The 15,703-nt window shown below is 43.2% G+C and overlaps 1 protein-coding gene across 1 annotated transcript in view; it reads right to left on the bottom strand.

Moving 5' to 3' along the window:
* Nucleotides 1-15,703, bottom strand: part of CACNA1C (calcium voltage-gated channel subunit alpha1 C) — a 742,093-nt gene that overhangs the window by 164,634 nt on the left and 561,756 nt on the right. Inside the window, 1 exon segment of the mRNA XM_025198804.1 lies at nucleotides 15,273-15,445. Coding sequence (XP_025054589.1) covers nucleotides 15,273-15,445 — 173 coding nt within the window.

Here is a 15,703-nt window from a genome sequence, read left to right on the forward strand (position 1 = left end):
GGATATATACCCTGCCTATGTGCTCCACACTTGAAAACCTTGGACTTGAGGCAGTGAAAATGCCTTAAGAGGTACCCTCGGCACTGCACTCAGGACCTAGGTTTCTGGTATGCTCAAAACCAGCAGTCTGTGGTGCTCCCAAGTTATACCAAACCACCTCCATTCCAGTGAGAATAGGTAGGTGGGGCTTATTTCTGTGACTGGGTACCTACTCTATTATTGTGATGTAGTTGTACCTCATTCCCCTCTGCTGCAGAAGCTTCCTTTTGTGTGCATGTCCAATGCCAAGCATAATGGGGCTCTGCTTTAGCTGGAACCTCTGTAATTCAAATAGCACTCATCCACAATGCCACAGTTCCAGCACATGCTCCATATTTCCCATTTCTCATCACTGAACACTGTAACATGACTATTTAGCATTTTCTACACTACATAGTATATCCACTGGATTTCATGCATTACTACTGCCATGTAATCCTACTCCACACATGCCCAGCAATGCTTTACAGGTTTCCCTTGCTAACCATGGTTTCCCCAACCATCGTTTTGAGTATCCACGCTTCAGAGAAGGGGAGGGGTACAGTCTGAAAATACCCCCATGGCCCCCCTGCCTTGCTCATACCTCTCACTCCCCTCCACAGCCCTGCTTGTGTTCTTCACCCCTCACCCACGGCCCCTGCTCCCCCAGCCCTGCCCATTTTGCCAACCATGGTTTTGCCAATCACGGGAACTTTTGGGGTCCTAACCCCCATGGTTGGCAAGGGAAACCTGTACATGCAATTTTGCTTTCTCTTAGATGATGGCTCCTCAGGCCATAGTGATTGCTTACTTTAAAAAATGTTGAGGACCCAATCACACTCAGAGATCTTAGTAGGAATTGCTGGATGCTCAGTTCTTTTCAAAATGAGACCAAATACAGATTAAGGAACTTACATTTAGGCATGCAGTTTTGAAAATCTTGGTCTTGGTGTAGAAATGGTCAGTTCCGCTTTTTATGGTGCCTCCTATAAAATGTGCACCCTCAATTTTTTTGAAGTGCTGATGATTCACATTGTTTACATCACCTGACTCAACCACAAGAGGTAAAGGACAAACCATGTTCATCATATCCACAGGCCTCTGATTGACAGCTTTTGCCCATACTATTTCCTATATAGGTCCTCTTATCAGAGAAAGACTCAAGGTGCCATCACATATGTCCTGATATCTTCAAACAATTGCTCCTTCTCTGACAGGATGAAAAAAAGAGGCTCCTTTCACAACAACTGCTAGGGCTCACCTTTCAAGGACACTTGTATATAATGAGCTTAGTAATATGGAATAGGATTCGTACATCATTTTAGGTCTGTCTACAAATAGCCAGACAGAGTGGCTTGCTTAATAGTAATTCTTTGCTAGGGAAATAGCCTTTAGAATGTGTGGCTTAACATGGGCATTACATTTTACATGCTGCAGCTGGTCACACACCACTTCCTGGGCTGATTTCAATTTACTGTTGTTTGAATTCCAGGTTCAGAGCCTCAGGGAAGTGAGAGACTGAAAAAACGTTGAGAGTTGCATTACTACAGCCCAGTCCTTAGCCTATGCTGAGCAGCGCAGAGTGCCAGCTGGTACGTAAAGATCACCTTTGTGCATTTCTAATCACAGAGCATCTATATGTAGCACTAATCACTGGCAGAAATTGGAGAGCTCTGAGGGCTGTTATAATTTATGTGCCTTTAATGGCCCTAATGAGGGATGGAACTGTAAACAGAAATTAGCACAGTGCCAGGCTGCTGCTGTCCATATTCTCCCTCCTTTGTCCATACCAGTCAGGATAGCAATGGTGAGCACCCTTGGCAGCAGCAGCATATGGGACAACATCAGTGGGAGCACTGCTGGTGGTGGTGGCTGGATGGGCAGCACAGTGGCTTCTATTTTTGCACACCTTGTGCCCTAGAGCTGGCGTGGGCACTTTCCCTTCCTACTGACCAGAGAATCCTCTGCTAGGGAGAGGAGATTCTGTCAGGGTGAGTTTTGCCAATCACATGGATGGAGCTTACCAGCTGTGCAGGGCAATGCAGTTGTACTGCACCAAGGGATACAGCTTCTGGTGTCAGACTCATTGCTTTAGCTGCATGCACGAACTGGAAAGTCAGACACCTAAACTTTTCAAAAATGGTTTTATTTGTTAATGGAACAGAGTGGAGCATCTGTCCTTCCGTCACAACGCATCTGTAGAACTACACATCGCAGCAGCAACCTCAGCACTGTCCTAAGACTTGTTGAATATCTTTTCTTTCCTAAATATCTACCTTTCCTTTTCTGTTTTTGTTTCCTGTTGAACCAAGGAAAGTGACTTTCCTAGACACTGAACTGTTCATATAAAAGGTAGGCTGAGATGAGCTGGGTCTTCTTGGTTTGAGAGGATTTACATTCTCATGGTATTAGCTATCAGCAAAGAAAAAAAAAAAGAAAGGAGGTTTTGAAGTTGCTGCTTGGGTATTTAAAGTTTATTGTGTTTTATGATCAAAGCTTCCTTTCAACCAGAGAGGTCAAGGAGAAACAGGGAAGCAGTGAGGCTGTGAACAATGACGTTAACTATTGCTGCCTAACACAGTCTGCAATGTTAATTATATTACTAATTACAAACAAACCTGTTGACTCCCTCTCATAGAGGGACTTTTTCATACACATGGGGGAACAAGGAAACTATATCTATTAAAATGAAACAGATGCCTCCTGTAATTTCCAAGTAGAATAAATAACTCAAGGAAGAATGTTTTCATTAGACATCTTACCCAAACTTATATGTTATACAACCCATTTCAAACTTAAGAGTGGGCAGAACAGTAAAACCAGAGTCAGGCACCCCGCCTATATGATCTATCCCTGACACCGGTTGAATGAATGGGCCTGGATATCTCACTCAACTTTTCTGTGCAATTTTAAGGGAAAAATTGCTAAATTTTTAAAACAAAAAAAAATTAATTCCATGTTGGTAGATGGGAACATTTTCTCCCCATTTTTTCTTAATTTGAAAAAAGGAAGGGAGGGAGATAATGAGATCAAGTGGGGAAAAAAGTTATTTTTGCTTTTAAAATTTTCCAGTGAAATAAGGGAGTAAGTAAGAAAAAGCTGGGGAAGGGGGTCTCTTTTCTATTGTTTCCAAAGAGAAAAAAAAAAATCAAATAGTAAAATCTTGACTCTACTTAAGTCCAAAGAACTTCTGCCATTGACTCTGGTGGGGCCAGGATTTCACACACTTATTTTTTGTTACTTTCACTTATACATGAAGTTAAAAAATAAAAGAAAATGTTATTTAAAAAAAAAAAATCATGTGTCAGTGTCCATCACTTTTTTTAACCTTCTTCCCATTTTGTTTCAGTGGCAAAGAGGGTGGGGAAGAAAGAAGTTAAAAAAAATGGAGAGAAGATGGAATTTTCCCATGATTTTCAAATGAACACCTAATGTGACAAATAATTTATTATTTTATTTTGATTTTTTTAAATGAGAAAAATTAGAATTTTTGTGAAAAAAAGTTTCTTTTGAACCAAACACTATTTTTCAATTCATTTTGCTAGATGGAAGTTGGATATAATCTTGCTTACAGCAAGCAGCAAGTACCCTTAAAACTTTTCATGGATTGATTTTACCAGTATTAATAAAATCTGAAGACTGCCATATAGTTAGACTGAAGGATTTCCAAATACATCATCTAAATGCCTGTAACCCTAACCTTGTTACTCAGCCAAAAGGGGAGAAAGGAGGACAGGAACAGTGGGTCTGAAAGGGAAGGACCCATGTTAAGAGAATGGATCAGTAGGCACAGAGGCTGCCCTTTAATTAAGAGATGAGATAGTCCTGATGAGTGTCAGATGAGGCAAGCAATTGGCAGGCGGAATGAGTCCTGGACACACAAACCCGGCCGGAAGCCAGAAGTGGGGAGAGAGCGAGAGAGAAGCTCAGCTGGCTGCTAGAGAAGGTGCCTTCTGGGGACACACAGAGACTTGGTAACTCTTGTGTTACAGGAACCAGGAACCTCTGTGACCCAAACACTATGAGCTCATGAGGAGTTGCATGCTGGGGTGGGTGGCTTACCCTGCTCCTGTGACGTTTTTGTAGCAGGGATGAGAAAACACCAGTTGAAGTGGTAGCCCTTTTGTTTCCTTTGCCGTATTGTACCCAGGGAGGGAAGACATTTTTGTTAAACCAGCAGCTTACTTTTATGTTAAAGTTAGACCAGTGGACTGGATGTAGCTGTAGGGACATGTGTGGAGGTGACAGTGAGGCACTGGTTTGGTGCACCAAGGCCTACTATCTTGAGAGGGCAGGGTATAAGCCATCTTTGGCCATGCCCCATGAGGGATGAGGCCAGGGTCAGATACCCCGAATCTGAGAGGGCTAGGATTCATAAGCTGGGCCCTGGTGTGGTGGGCCTGGGCTGAGGCAGCCCACCTAGAAAAAGGCATGATTCTGGGGGTGGCTAGAGATCACAATTAGGCTTGACTGGGGAGGCTGCCTTAAAAGATCATGAGCCTGACTCCATAGAGTTTGGGGGAAAAGAAGTCAGGAGAATAGCTCACCAGGTGAAGACACATAGGAAGAAAGACTGCCTGGTCTCTGCCAACAGCCTCCCTTCCTGAAAACCCTTAAAGATCAAGTTGTGGCAGACAGGAGATGAGGCAAAGTAGAAATTGGGGTGGGGGAGCAGGAAGGTTCAACCACTAGGTCACCTCTGACACCGGGTGGATTGCCTGAGCCTGCTATAATATCCAAGAGCAATAAAAAAAAAAATTAAAATGTGGCCACTGAATTCTCTATAAATATTGGAATTTTTGTTAGTTAATATTTGAAAAGTAAGAATCTCAGTTATCAGGTAAAATGTGTTACGAGTCCAAGGGATTAATACTAACCAACACAGGTACCAACTTTGATTTTTGCAGGAGTGGGGGGGAGGGGGTGCTAAAATGATGGACATGCAATGTGGCAGGGGGTGGGGGGCACGTGGCCCCTGAGATTTCTGTGCCTGCAGTGGGGCACGGGGCTGCAGCCAGATCAGACCAGTTCTAGGCAGGAGCAATCTCCGTAGCCCAATTCCATGCCACTCCCCCTGCCTCACCTCACCTTGGTGGCCATGGTGGTGCGGTGCTCCCACCTGTACCAGGTCCTGCCTGCTGAGCCATGGAGGAAGATCCTGCCCAGGGCTGGTATGGCCTGGCTGCAGCCCCACGCCCCACTGTGGGTGTAAAAATTTTGGGAGGGCATGTGCCCCCTCACCACATTGCCTTGGCACCCCACCTCTGCTGTGTCACCTGTGTCCCCCCACTTCCCTGACATATTACCTGTGCCCTCTTCCATCCCCATAGACTTACCTGGAGGGAGCTGTGGGAGCTGCTCTCCACCAATGCTTGGCTGCCACATGCATGTGCATGCACACAAGCATGTGGCACCCACTCTGTCCAATTGCCCTCCCCACTCCCCCCAGCCCCAAGCAGCCTCTTGCAGACTGGAATGCTGCCAGCTTGCTAGGAGAAACCTGCAGTTTCCTATATTTTTCTCTATTAAAGGAGAAAATCCATGTTTCTCCACAGTGAACAGAAAACCTGTATCCCTGGCTCCAGTCATCTTCCTAAGAAATATTACATAATTTTCCTCAGGTTTGGGCCCCAACAATTCTCTTCTTGAGGTGGGGGAGGAGAGGGGACAGGGCCCTCAGGCCCTCATGTACTTGGCGCCTATGCTAACCAATAATAACTTAAAATCTGAGACCATACATGGACTCAGCAACTTGGAAAGATCATACAACATCTGGTTGGCAAAGTTGATAGAACTGATGGGTCTGATTCATGTGCCTTTGTTTTATACCACTGCAACTTCATTCATTTCAACAGTATGGCTTTTTTTGATCCCTATGTTGTCCATAGGCATCTTACTGCTGTACCTGCCCCCTAGTTGCCAAGATGAACAACTCCTTCCTTGCTATTCAGTTACTACCATCAAGGTTACACTATGGAGTGTTATGATGCTTCTGCTCCTTCTGTTTCCTTTACAATGCTTCCAGGCTCTCCATTGCAAGCTGTGAATAAGTAGTTTGGGAGCTGAACTCAGACTTCCCTATATTCTTCCACAGACACAAAATGCCAGGGCCTTTGTACACACCGTGTTTCTTGCCTTTTCTTGTGCTGCAACGGCATGACTGTTTGCACAAATGGGTTTTCTGGATGCTTTAAAAGTCTTTCTAGTGCATTAAAGTAAAACTCCTTGGACGTAGTTTAGTTTGGCTCACCACGTATTAAAGCATCGTTTCCATGGATCTGTTGTGTGCAAACAGAAAGGCACTCAAAGACTTGCAATAAGTCTCTTTGTCCACCAGATGGTGCTGTGACTTTTTTGTAGTTCACCTCTTTGAATTGCTTCCACTTTCAAATTGTTTCTGCTTTTTTTTTTCTCGTGGCGTGTGCCAACTCCATGCTCTGTGCTTTGCCACAGCTGTGTGGCAAAGCATGGGTTGGGGGGACCTGGGCTGTGGGGGGGCAGTGCTGTACCATCCTGCTCTCCTACAGCATTGGCTGGGGACTGGGCTTAATTCGCTTGAAAACCAAGTGCGTACAAACACTGGTGTGACGCTCCAAAATAAACAAGTTTAAATTTTATAAACCTATTTAATTTAATGAGGATTAAACCCCATTGTGTGTACAGGTGACCCCAGTAAACAAAAGTAGATCAAATGACTGCTTGGTATAACCTTTTTAGTTCATGTTGTTATATCATAAACAACTTGGCCAGGTAGTACTATCTGTCAAAAATGAACTATTATAGTAACTTAAGAAAGCCATGCTCTTCTAGTATTCTATACAAAGAACTACACCTAAGAACATCAAAGTCATGTTTGAGTGCTCACAGTCAAGCTTGCTCTCTAAGCTCTTGCTGCATCAATACTTCACACTAGGAAAAATTCTGTGGTATTTACATTTTCAGTGTTTTACTCCTGACGCCGGATGGAATGTGGGGGGAGGGGGGATGGAGGGCATGACTGCAGGATTTGAGGCCCCTAGACTTGTTCACTGGCAACAGAAGGACAAGGGAGGGATGTGCTCCCACAGCCCTATTCCCCCTGTGGCTGCCTGGTTTTACCTCCCTTTGGCCCTGCTGCCACCAGACTGCTGGCACCCTGCTGTTGTCCCACCAGATCCAGTCCAAGAGGAGATCTGCTGTCTGGATGCAGCCTGGGACCCAGGATAAGTTTGACATACCTGCTGTAGAGCATCAGTCAAGTTCCCTTGAAAAATGTCTAGTATTTGTTGGAATTTGCAGCTAATCTCTTAGTTACAAAATAGTTTTCCACATTGGTGCATACCAATAAAGGAATACATCTCTGTGCTGATCCTCTCTAGATCTGTTTTTGACAGATAAATTATTTCATGACACAAGCTTTTATTTTCTGGTATTTATGCAGGGGAAGTAAAACACAATCAGGTTGCACGACACCTTTCTCAACCTGTTAACTAGTGAGGTAAGGAAACAAACTGATAAGTGCTTCATTTTTCAGCCTATGCTTTAGCTCTTAAAACTTCTTACAATTTATACTCCCATGTGAGTGTCCTGGGATTTCTTACAATGAGCAAAGCCTCCAAAATATCAAACTACACCCTACAGTCCTTACCATGTTCTGCTGACTGTGTCATTAAGTGTCCATTTGAACTCTAATTCTGTACACTGGATTAAGTCAGGGTCAACTGAATTGATTTCACTGGAGATATTCTATTTTTTTGGTAAAACCAAGAACAGAAGTTGACTTGGTATATCTCCTTTTTGGGATAATCAGATGATGTAAGCCTAAGACAAGTTAGGGTTGGAACTGGAATTTGACAGTGATTCCGTAAACCTACCATTTCATTTTTCATTAGTAAAGCCTCCTCCCATGAAATGCCCTAATGAATTTTGATAAGGTTATAAATTAAAACAAGAGTTTTCCAAGGCCAGCCCCACAAGTTGTATCTTATAACATGCTCTCTGAGTTGCATTCTTTCTGCTTCAAACATTATTCTATAGTACCACATACATTTTGCAGGGCTGAGGGTAACACACAATTTTTTGTCAGTGCACTAAGGTCATATGAGGGCACACAGTATACTGATATGAAAAATTAGAATGATGGGATTTTAAAATGTCATTTTTCTTGTTATTCTAACTCTAGTTGAACTGAAGTGCACACAAAACTTGTCTGACAGTAAATAGCATCAAAAGCTGCCATTTTCAAAGGCATTGGTAAGATTTAGAGATGACTTGCATTAAAATCAATGAAACATATTTTATGCAAAGTTATGGCCAGATTTTCAGATACTGTCATCATCAACTCGCTCCAATCTCTTCTTAAACTTTTATCTTTTAAACTGAAACCATTTCTTCTCTCCCTCTGTTTTAACTCTTCCTCTTAAAACTGTTCTCTCTGGGGAAGTCTTGTCTACACCGGAAAGAAAAAATGTTCTGATACCCAGGCTGAAGGTCAGATGGCGACAACATACCACAGCCCACAAGAAATACTGGATGTTTGCTCAACACAAGATGAGAAACTGTAAAACAAGACAAGCAGGTCTGATACCAGTGTACAAGCATGTCTATGACTAATTCATTAAGGCTAGCAAATTCATCCTCCAAATAAGACCCTCTAAGAATTGCACTGCAATCCAATATTTTTTCTTTTTACTATGTAAGACTTTAATTTGAGAAATTCAACAGTTTTCTCTTTTAGTTAAGGACCTGCTTGTTTTTACCCCCCCCCCCCTTCATTTGGGCTTCTTCACATTCCCAATGTGACACAGGCATAAATGTTGATGTGCTGCCAAAAACCCTTGTACTTGTTGTCATTTAATGTACTTTCTAAGCCATTCCAACATAGTTTGGATAGGAGATACATTACTTTCCATTGTTTTTCCAGCTAACCTACATGAGGATCTGACTCTCTATGGGACTCTGTCCCATTCCAATGAAGTCCTGGAACAGGATTACAATTTGGTTTGTATCTGTCTTGCTAGATATGCTATTTGTTCATCGGTTCTTATCATTTATAGTAAAATTCTGGGTATTATGATGTTTCCAATCACAAAATGCTTTTGCTATCAGGTTATATTGTGGTCTTGGTTACACTTGGGGAACTACGCTGAAATCAGTGGGGTTGCACTCAGAGAGCATAGTACCAATGTGAACTTAAAGGGAGTTAGGGGGAAATATGTAGAATGACAGAGAGCAGAGATGGCAGAACATCTTACTGAACATTCAAAGCTTTCGCCTGACCCTAGAGAAGCCAATAGGAGTTTTTCTAATTAATGGCAACAGGAGGAGAATATGACTTTCACAGTTCCTGTTTCTACATGCTGCAACACAGATGCATCCCATACCTTGCTATGGAATAAAAGAGGGCAAACTCTTCGTTGCTGTGGCAACGGGAGAGAGGACTCTTTGCTATCATGTTCTGTTGTAATTTTGAAGCTCAGCATCTGTTTTGTGGCATGTCATGTGTTTCTCTCCTGGATCAAATTAATGTTTTCTTCCTCTGCAAAACGCCCATCAGGGAAAGGGCAAAGAAGAAAACCATCAACACAAACAGCCTCCAGATGCCTCTTCACCTCCCCCCCACTTCACATCTGCTGTAATTGTTAAATCATGTTTGCAAATAACAAGTGAATGCTGCCTTGTACCTCTCAACCACTCCCCAAGATACAGGAGATGAATGCAGCCAGCACTCTGTACATCCCCTCAATGGATATGAGGGATGAAACTCAATTAAACTGGTTCAGAAGAATGCCAAGGTCTCTTTTAGGGAGATTATCAATTGAAGTCTGCACAGAATTTATAGCTTTGGCTGCCTTCCTTTGCCATCTTTTTCTTACTAAATCTCTCACTTCTGTGGCACTTGGATTTGTTGACCTCTCATCTTTGGGTTGTTAACACCCCTTGCAGCTCAGAGCAGTGTGAAGGCAGCAGAGGAAGCAACAGCAGACAGAAATAAGATTAATGACATGCTGACCAAGGTCAGCAGCCCCTCTATGAACAGACATAGGCAGGCAGTCCAAATGACACAAGGCTGCAAGTGAGATTTTGCTGTCCCATGCCTGGTCTGCTCTTTTTTACAGTAGACATATTCCCAAGTTGACATTCAGAAAATCCTGCTTAGGGAGCAAAAGCACACAAATTTCCCCACTGTGCCCAGGGGCTGAAAACATGTGTTTTCTGGTTTGGGCCTACCTAGCTTAGGTAAGTGACAAGGACCAGATTCCAAAGAAGGCAAATTGGAAAATCTGAACTGTGCTGATTTACATCTACCTCCACCTGAAGAATCACAATGGGCTTTACAAATATTAGTCACTTAAACCTAACCATATTCTTTCTAAGGAAGTGTTGTGAAGTATTTCCCCTGTGTAGAGATAGTAAAACTGAGATAGAGAGAAGTTAAGTGATTTGTCCAAGGTCATACAGATCATATTACAGACTAAGTCTCTTGATTCTTGGTCCTGTGTACACTTTGTGGTGCCTCACAAATGAAAAAGTCCTTGTGTCTTCAAACACAGTTTTCTGACTCAAAAGGAGGATAAAACTTTCTTAGCACACATCCTTGAACATTTAATACTCCAAAGGAGATATTGCATCATGAAATGAATAGCACACAATGAACAGGGACCTGCAAACCATAGTAAGAAAGAATAATTTTACTCATACTTTCTATCCCAGAGGAGTTTGAAGTGATTTTTCTACATAAGCTGGCTTAGGATTCTTTGGGCAAAGAATGGGAATATAAATGGACCATTATCTTATTGGTGGAGTTAGAATTAGTCTGGCAGATAAGTGTATGGCATACCTCCTTTGTCAGGGTGCCTCCTTATTCTCCCGGAGCTCAGCTTTTTTTAAAAAAAGGCTCTAGGTACTAGAATTGATTCAAGTGAACAATGTGCAGACACATCCTGGGATAGGAGACAGACATTCAAAAAGCCTGAGCCTGAACTGATTCAACATTTGCAGGTTAGTCTAACCTGGCTAGGCTGAATCAGTTTCCAATCATACAGACAATTGCTCTGGACTGAGGAAACTCAGGCACATGACTGCAGTGGCTCAGGCTAGAAGCTGGGGGTGCTAGACCCCTTCCACAGAGATAAACTGAGGAGGGCGTGGGGGGGCATGGCCAGGCCCCAGCAGGGCTCTGATTAGGGAGGGGTGTGAATCCCCACCCTGCCTACACTGTCCCAGGCTTTTTTCCGCTCGCTGCTCAAGGGGCAGGCGTGTTGCCAGCCTGCAGTCCTGGGCTAGCACTCTGAGGCAGTGCACGCATCTGTTGATGATACAGAGCTTGTCACTCTCCCTCCCTGCTTCTGTATACTGTCTGTAGAAAACTGACAGGAAAGCAAGACAGGGGAGGGGGGAGAAGGGAGCTGATATCAGTGTCTATCATCCTTATGTCAGTGTTTATTGCCCCATTAAGAAAACAGAGAGATGTTACCACTTATCTGTTGATTCAGCACAGACCCAGCATGTGGTCTGCTGGCTAATACACAGACACCTCTCAGAAAGGCAGAGGGGAGGGGGAATTCATGCTTAGCAGAGAGTGGTGAGCGGGAGGGAGGGATTAAACAGCTCTTCTCAAACAGCGTTTCCAAGGTAGGACATTAAGCTACCTGTTGATTAGCTCCGAAAATCCTGTCTGCCTCTGTTATTTCCTACAGCATGGACTGTAGCCAGCAGATGCCTGCAGAGACTGCTGAATTCCAGTGAGACAGCAGAGGGGAGGGGCCAGCCCTGCTGGAGCAGAGAGCCCCGCCCAGCCAGAGAGCATGCCAGGATGCTGGGGGAGTCTGATCTATCTTAAACCAGCAAGGGGTCTGGGACAGATTTTGAATAAACCGGCGTGAGCCAAATCAGTTAAGTCTGATACTACATTCAACCAGGTTTATCTCAAACCAATTTCAGCCATTCTCAAACTGGTTTATGTGTAATGTCTGTCCCTAGCCCTGAAGTTTACAGAGAGTTCTGAGAACATATCTACACTGCTAACTAGCCATACGAGAAGGCACCATACTGAAACATATCATATGCTTCTCCCGCCCCCCACCCCAAATTAATTAGTTTTCCTGCAGCATTGCATGAAGGCAACAAAATGATTTCTGGCTTGGGAGAGAGCACTGGGAGAGAAAACAGGGCACTGCCTACCATGTCACTAATGTACAGCCAGCATCACTCCACTGCTCCCCTCATTCCCAATATATCTCCCATCAGTAGAAGCATGTTTTCAAACTATAGTATTAGACAGTGCAGTTTTCTCTTTTTAAAACTGATCTCTCATGGAACATAAACCAATTAAATGACAAAAAGCAAAGCTTCACACAGAATTATGCTCTTTGAGAGGATATAGGTTATCAGTCATTTCTTTGGGGACTAATCTTGGGACCAGTGAGACTGAAGACATAGCATTCATTAATGACTTGGAAGAGGAAATGGGCAGCAAAAGAGTTGTTTGCTATGATATTCAACTCTTTCACTCACAGTTAATGGCAAGACATTTCAGGACGTCTTAAAGACATCTACGATCATGCGGCTTACATTAAGCTGGGTGATTGTAGATTGGGTTCAGGGTGTGCACACTTTTGCTGGTGCCAGGAGCTGTGCCACGAACCCAGCCTAAGAAAGTTGGGGTGTGGAGAGGGATGAGTAGGATCGGGGGAGGGGGGAAGCAGCAGGTCCACAGGGCAGGGGGGCATTGACAGGTCCAGGGTGGTGGGTAGAATGGGGAGTGGGCTGGAGGGTCCGCAAGGGGAGGGCTGGTGGGCCCACTGTGGGAGAGCTGTCTGTGTGGGGATGGAAAGTCAGAGGGCGGGAGTGGAGGAAAGGGGTAGGAAATGTTCAGTCCCAAGGCTCGGGTGAGCAGCTGGGGTGTGCTCCAAACATGCAGATATTCATTAGATTGTGTTAATCCCTTCACAATCTAACGTAGTTCACCTCCTCAGGTGAACGAAGTTAGACTGGGCTGGCCATTCTTTGCTTGATCTAACCTCCCCAAACATCTGTACAGTGTGGCACTTAGATTGACCTTAGTTACACTTTGATCTAAGTGTAACATCTGGACGTAACCCATGTGAGCAACTGGGACATGCTCCTACAAATTCATCCAGCTAAATGAGATGCAGAGAACTGAATGCATGCTGAAGATGTTCTACCTTTTAGGTTCTAAACTTCACCAAAACATCAGATAATCACTATATGTAAATGTAATTTGTTAGCTCACATTTTGACTGCTTGCCTTGGATCTAGTGAACTTACAAAGGGTGCTGAAGTCAAATTTGTCCCTCAATTATTTGTACCAAAAAATTTTAAACTCAGAAACTGTAGCTGAGGCTGTCGTTTCACAAGACAAAAACAAACAGGAAGCAGTAGTGTAGGGTTTTCATCATGCTGCTTTGTCAAACCTTCTAAGAATCCATCTCTAGGTTAAAGGGTGGTTCAGACTCAGACCAGCTTTATGCGATGCCCACTGAGGTCAATGCAAAGCCTACATTTGACTTCTGTGGGATTAGCAAAAGATTGGGTGTCAATTCAGTCTTTTAAATCTCAGTCCTCGAATAAAGATGCCAGTTAAAATCTATTATGTCGATTTCTGTGAATTGGACTATTGTGCATTAAAAACTCATAGTTGTTCAGACCCATTTCGTATACAGCTATGGAATTAACGACAGAATTTTGTCACTAACTACCTAAGAAAATAGAGAATAGGACCTATTTAGGCACATAAAATAGGCCTGATTTTAGAGAGGTTGCGTGCCTGCAGCTCTCTGAGTTATTTAAGCCTAGTTATTTAAGTACTGCAGGTGGCATTTGGCTACTGGTATTAACTGGCATTTTTTCTAATTACAAAGGCTAGTGCTTACTGCAAAGAAGACCACCAGCCTCTAATACCGACCATACCTCTTTTCAGTGCCTGTGCACTGACTGAATATGGTCCCTTTGTGACCCATCTCTTGGATTTGCTTGCTGAGTCAGAGGGGGAATTGGGAAGCTTTTGCCTCCTTGAAAGCTGTTGATGTCATTGACAATTATAGCACAATACATTTCCTTTACTATATTTGACTGCCTGCCTTCCATAATTAAGCAGCTGATAATGCATATTTTGGTAATAAATGCTAAGTATAATGGCAGTGTCCATTGCCAGTGTAAGTGTCTGAAGATTCTAGCCCCAACATTTCCAGACCATATGACTTCTAGGTGTTTTAGAAGTGAATATGCAGTATCTAGTGATAGAAGAGGGATGTGGAGGATATCAGACCTCTTCCCATGGGGGGCCCAGGGCCTTTGGGCCCACACCTATGCTAACCAATAATAATTTCAAATAGGAGACCATGCAAGGACTTGGCAATTTAGGAAGATCATACAGCATCTGATTGGCAAAGCTGATAGAACCAATGGGTCTGATTCACGTGCCTTTGTTTTATACCACTGCAACACCATTAACTTCAACAGCATGACTTTTGGTTTTCTTTGATTTCTTCATTGTCCATAGGCATCCTACTGCTGTTCCTCCCCTCTAGAAGTCAAGACGAGCAACTCCTACCTTCAGATAACATAGTGATATCTTGGAAAATGTTGCTGTCTCCTAAACATTCTGCTGCCAGCATTTCTGATTAGTAGAAATGTTTTTTTGAATTTTCAGTTACTTTGTACAAAGAGGTCCTGAACTCCAAAGGACAAGCAGAACAGATAATTCCCTAACAAGCAAAGTCTGAAGGCTTAATTGAGCCCTGACAAAAGCAGATGCAATTCCATTGACTTCACTGGAGTTACAGAATGTCCACCTAATGTACAAAAGGGTTGATCTATTCCTACTCTCATAGTTTAGCTCTGTTGCCTAGAAATCTTTGCTTTCAGAGTAATTAACCATGTGTCAACATCTTGTAACACTGAAGTGCAATTAAATAAATGAATAATAGGCAGATGTACATTTTAAAACATCCCTATAGGAGACTTCTAACAGCAAATATTGATCTTTGTTTCTTCTTAAGATCAGCATTTAACATCAGTTACTGAAGAAGACTCAAGGCTGTGAGAATCGATATCAATTATCTTACATCTACTTCCCCCTCCCACAGTTTCCTGTAAGTATCAAACCATGATAATACCTAGGGATGATGGGTGCCTAAAGAATGATGTGTTTTTCCTTCTAAGTTATCACTTTGCTACAGCAAGTGTGCACAAATTCTTAAGGATTTCTCCGGTACTAAAAGCCCAGAGAGACACAGAGGAAAGTTGCTTACTGTTTCTAGGCTTCTCCTCATCCATGCCTTCATCTTCATTTTCTGGATCAATGTCTTCTGCTTGAGTTATCCAGTCCAGGTACCCCTTCAAGTCCTCCTCCAGTTGCTGCTTCTCCCGCAACTTCTGAAAGTCACCCCGGGCCTTTGCCTTTTCTCTTTCCTTGGAAAACTCCCTGGCAAGAGGGAGGGAGGGGCAGGATGTAGACGGAAAAGATTGAAAAACAATGGATTAGATTGGTTTGCATTGGAAATACTCCATCTCTTAACTGAGACACTTAACTGCCTCTCTTCATTCAAAGTCCCATTGATATGTATGTGGAGCAGTGCCTGTCAGATACACAGATATGACAGCTGGCCTATTTACTTTCTCCCTGTGTTTGGAAGAAACTAAGTACACTTTTACACCTTCAAATCTCAACATTTGCTTATGC

This window comes from Alligator sinensis, unplaced genomic scaffold (assembly GCF_000455745.1).
Source record: "Alligator sinensis unplaced genomic scaffold, ASM45574v1 scaffold87_1, whole genome shotgun sequence".
NCBI classification, from domain to species: Eukaryota; Metazoa; Chordata; order Crocodylia; family Alligatoridae; genus Alligator; species Alligator sinensis.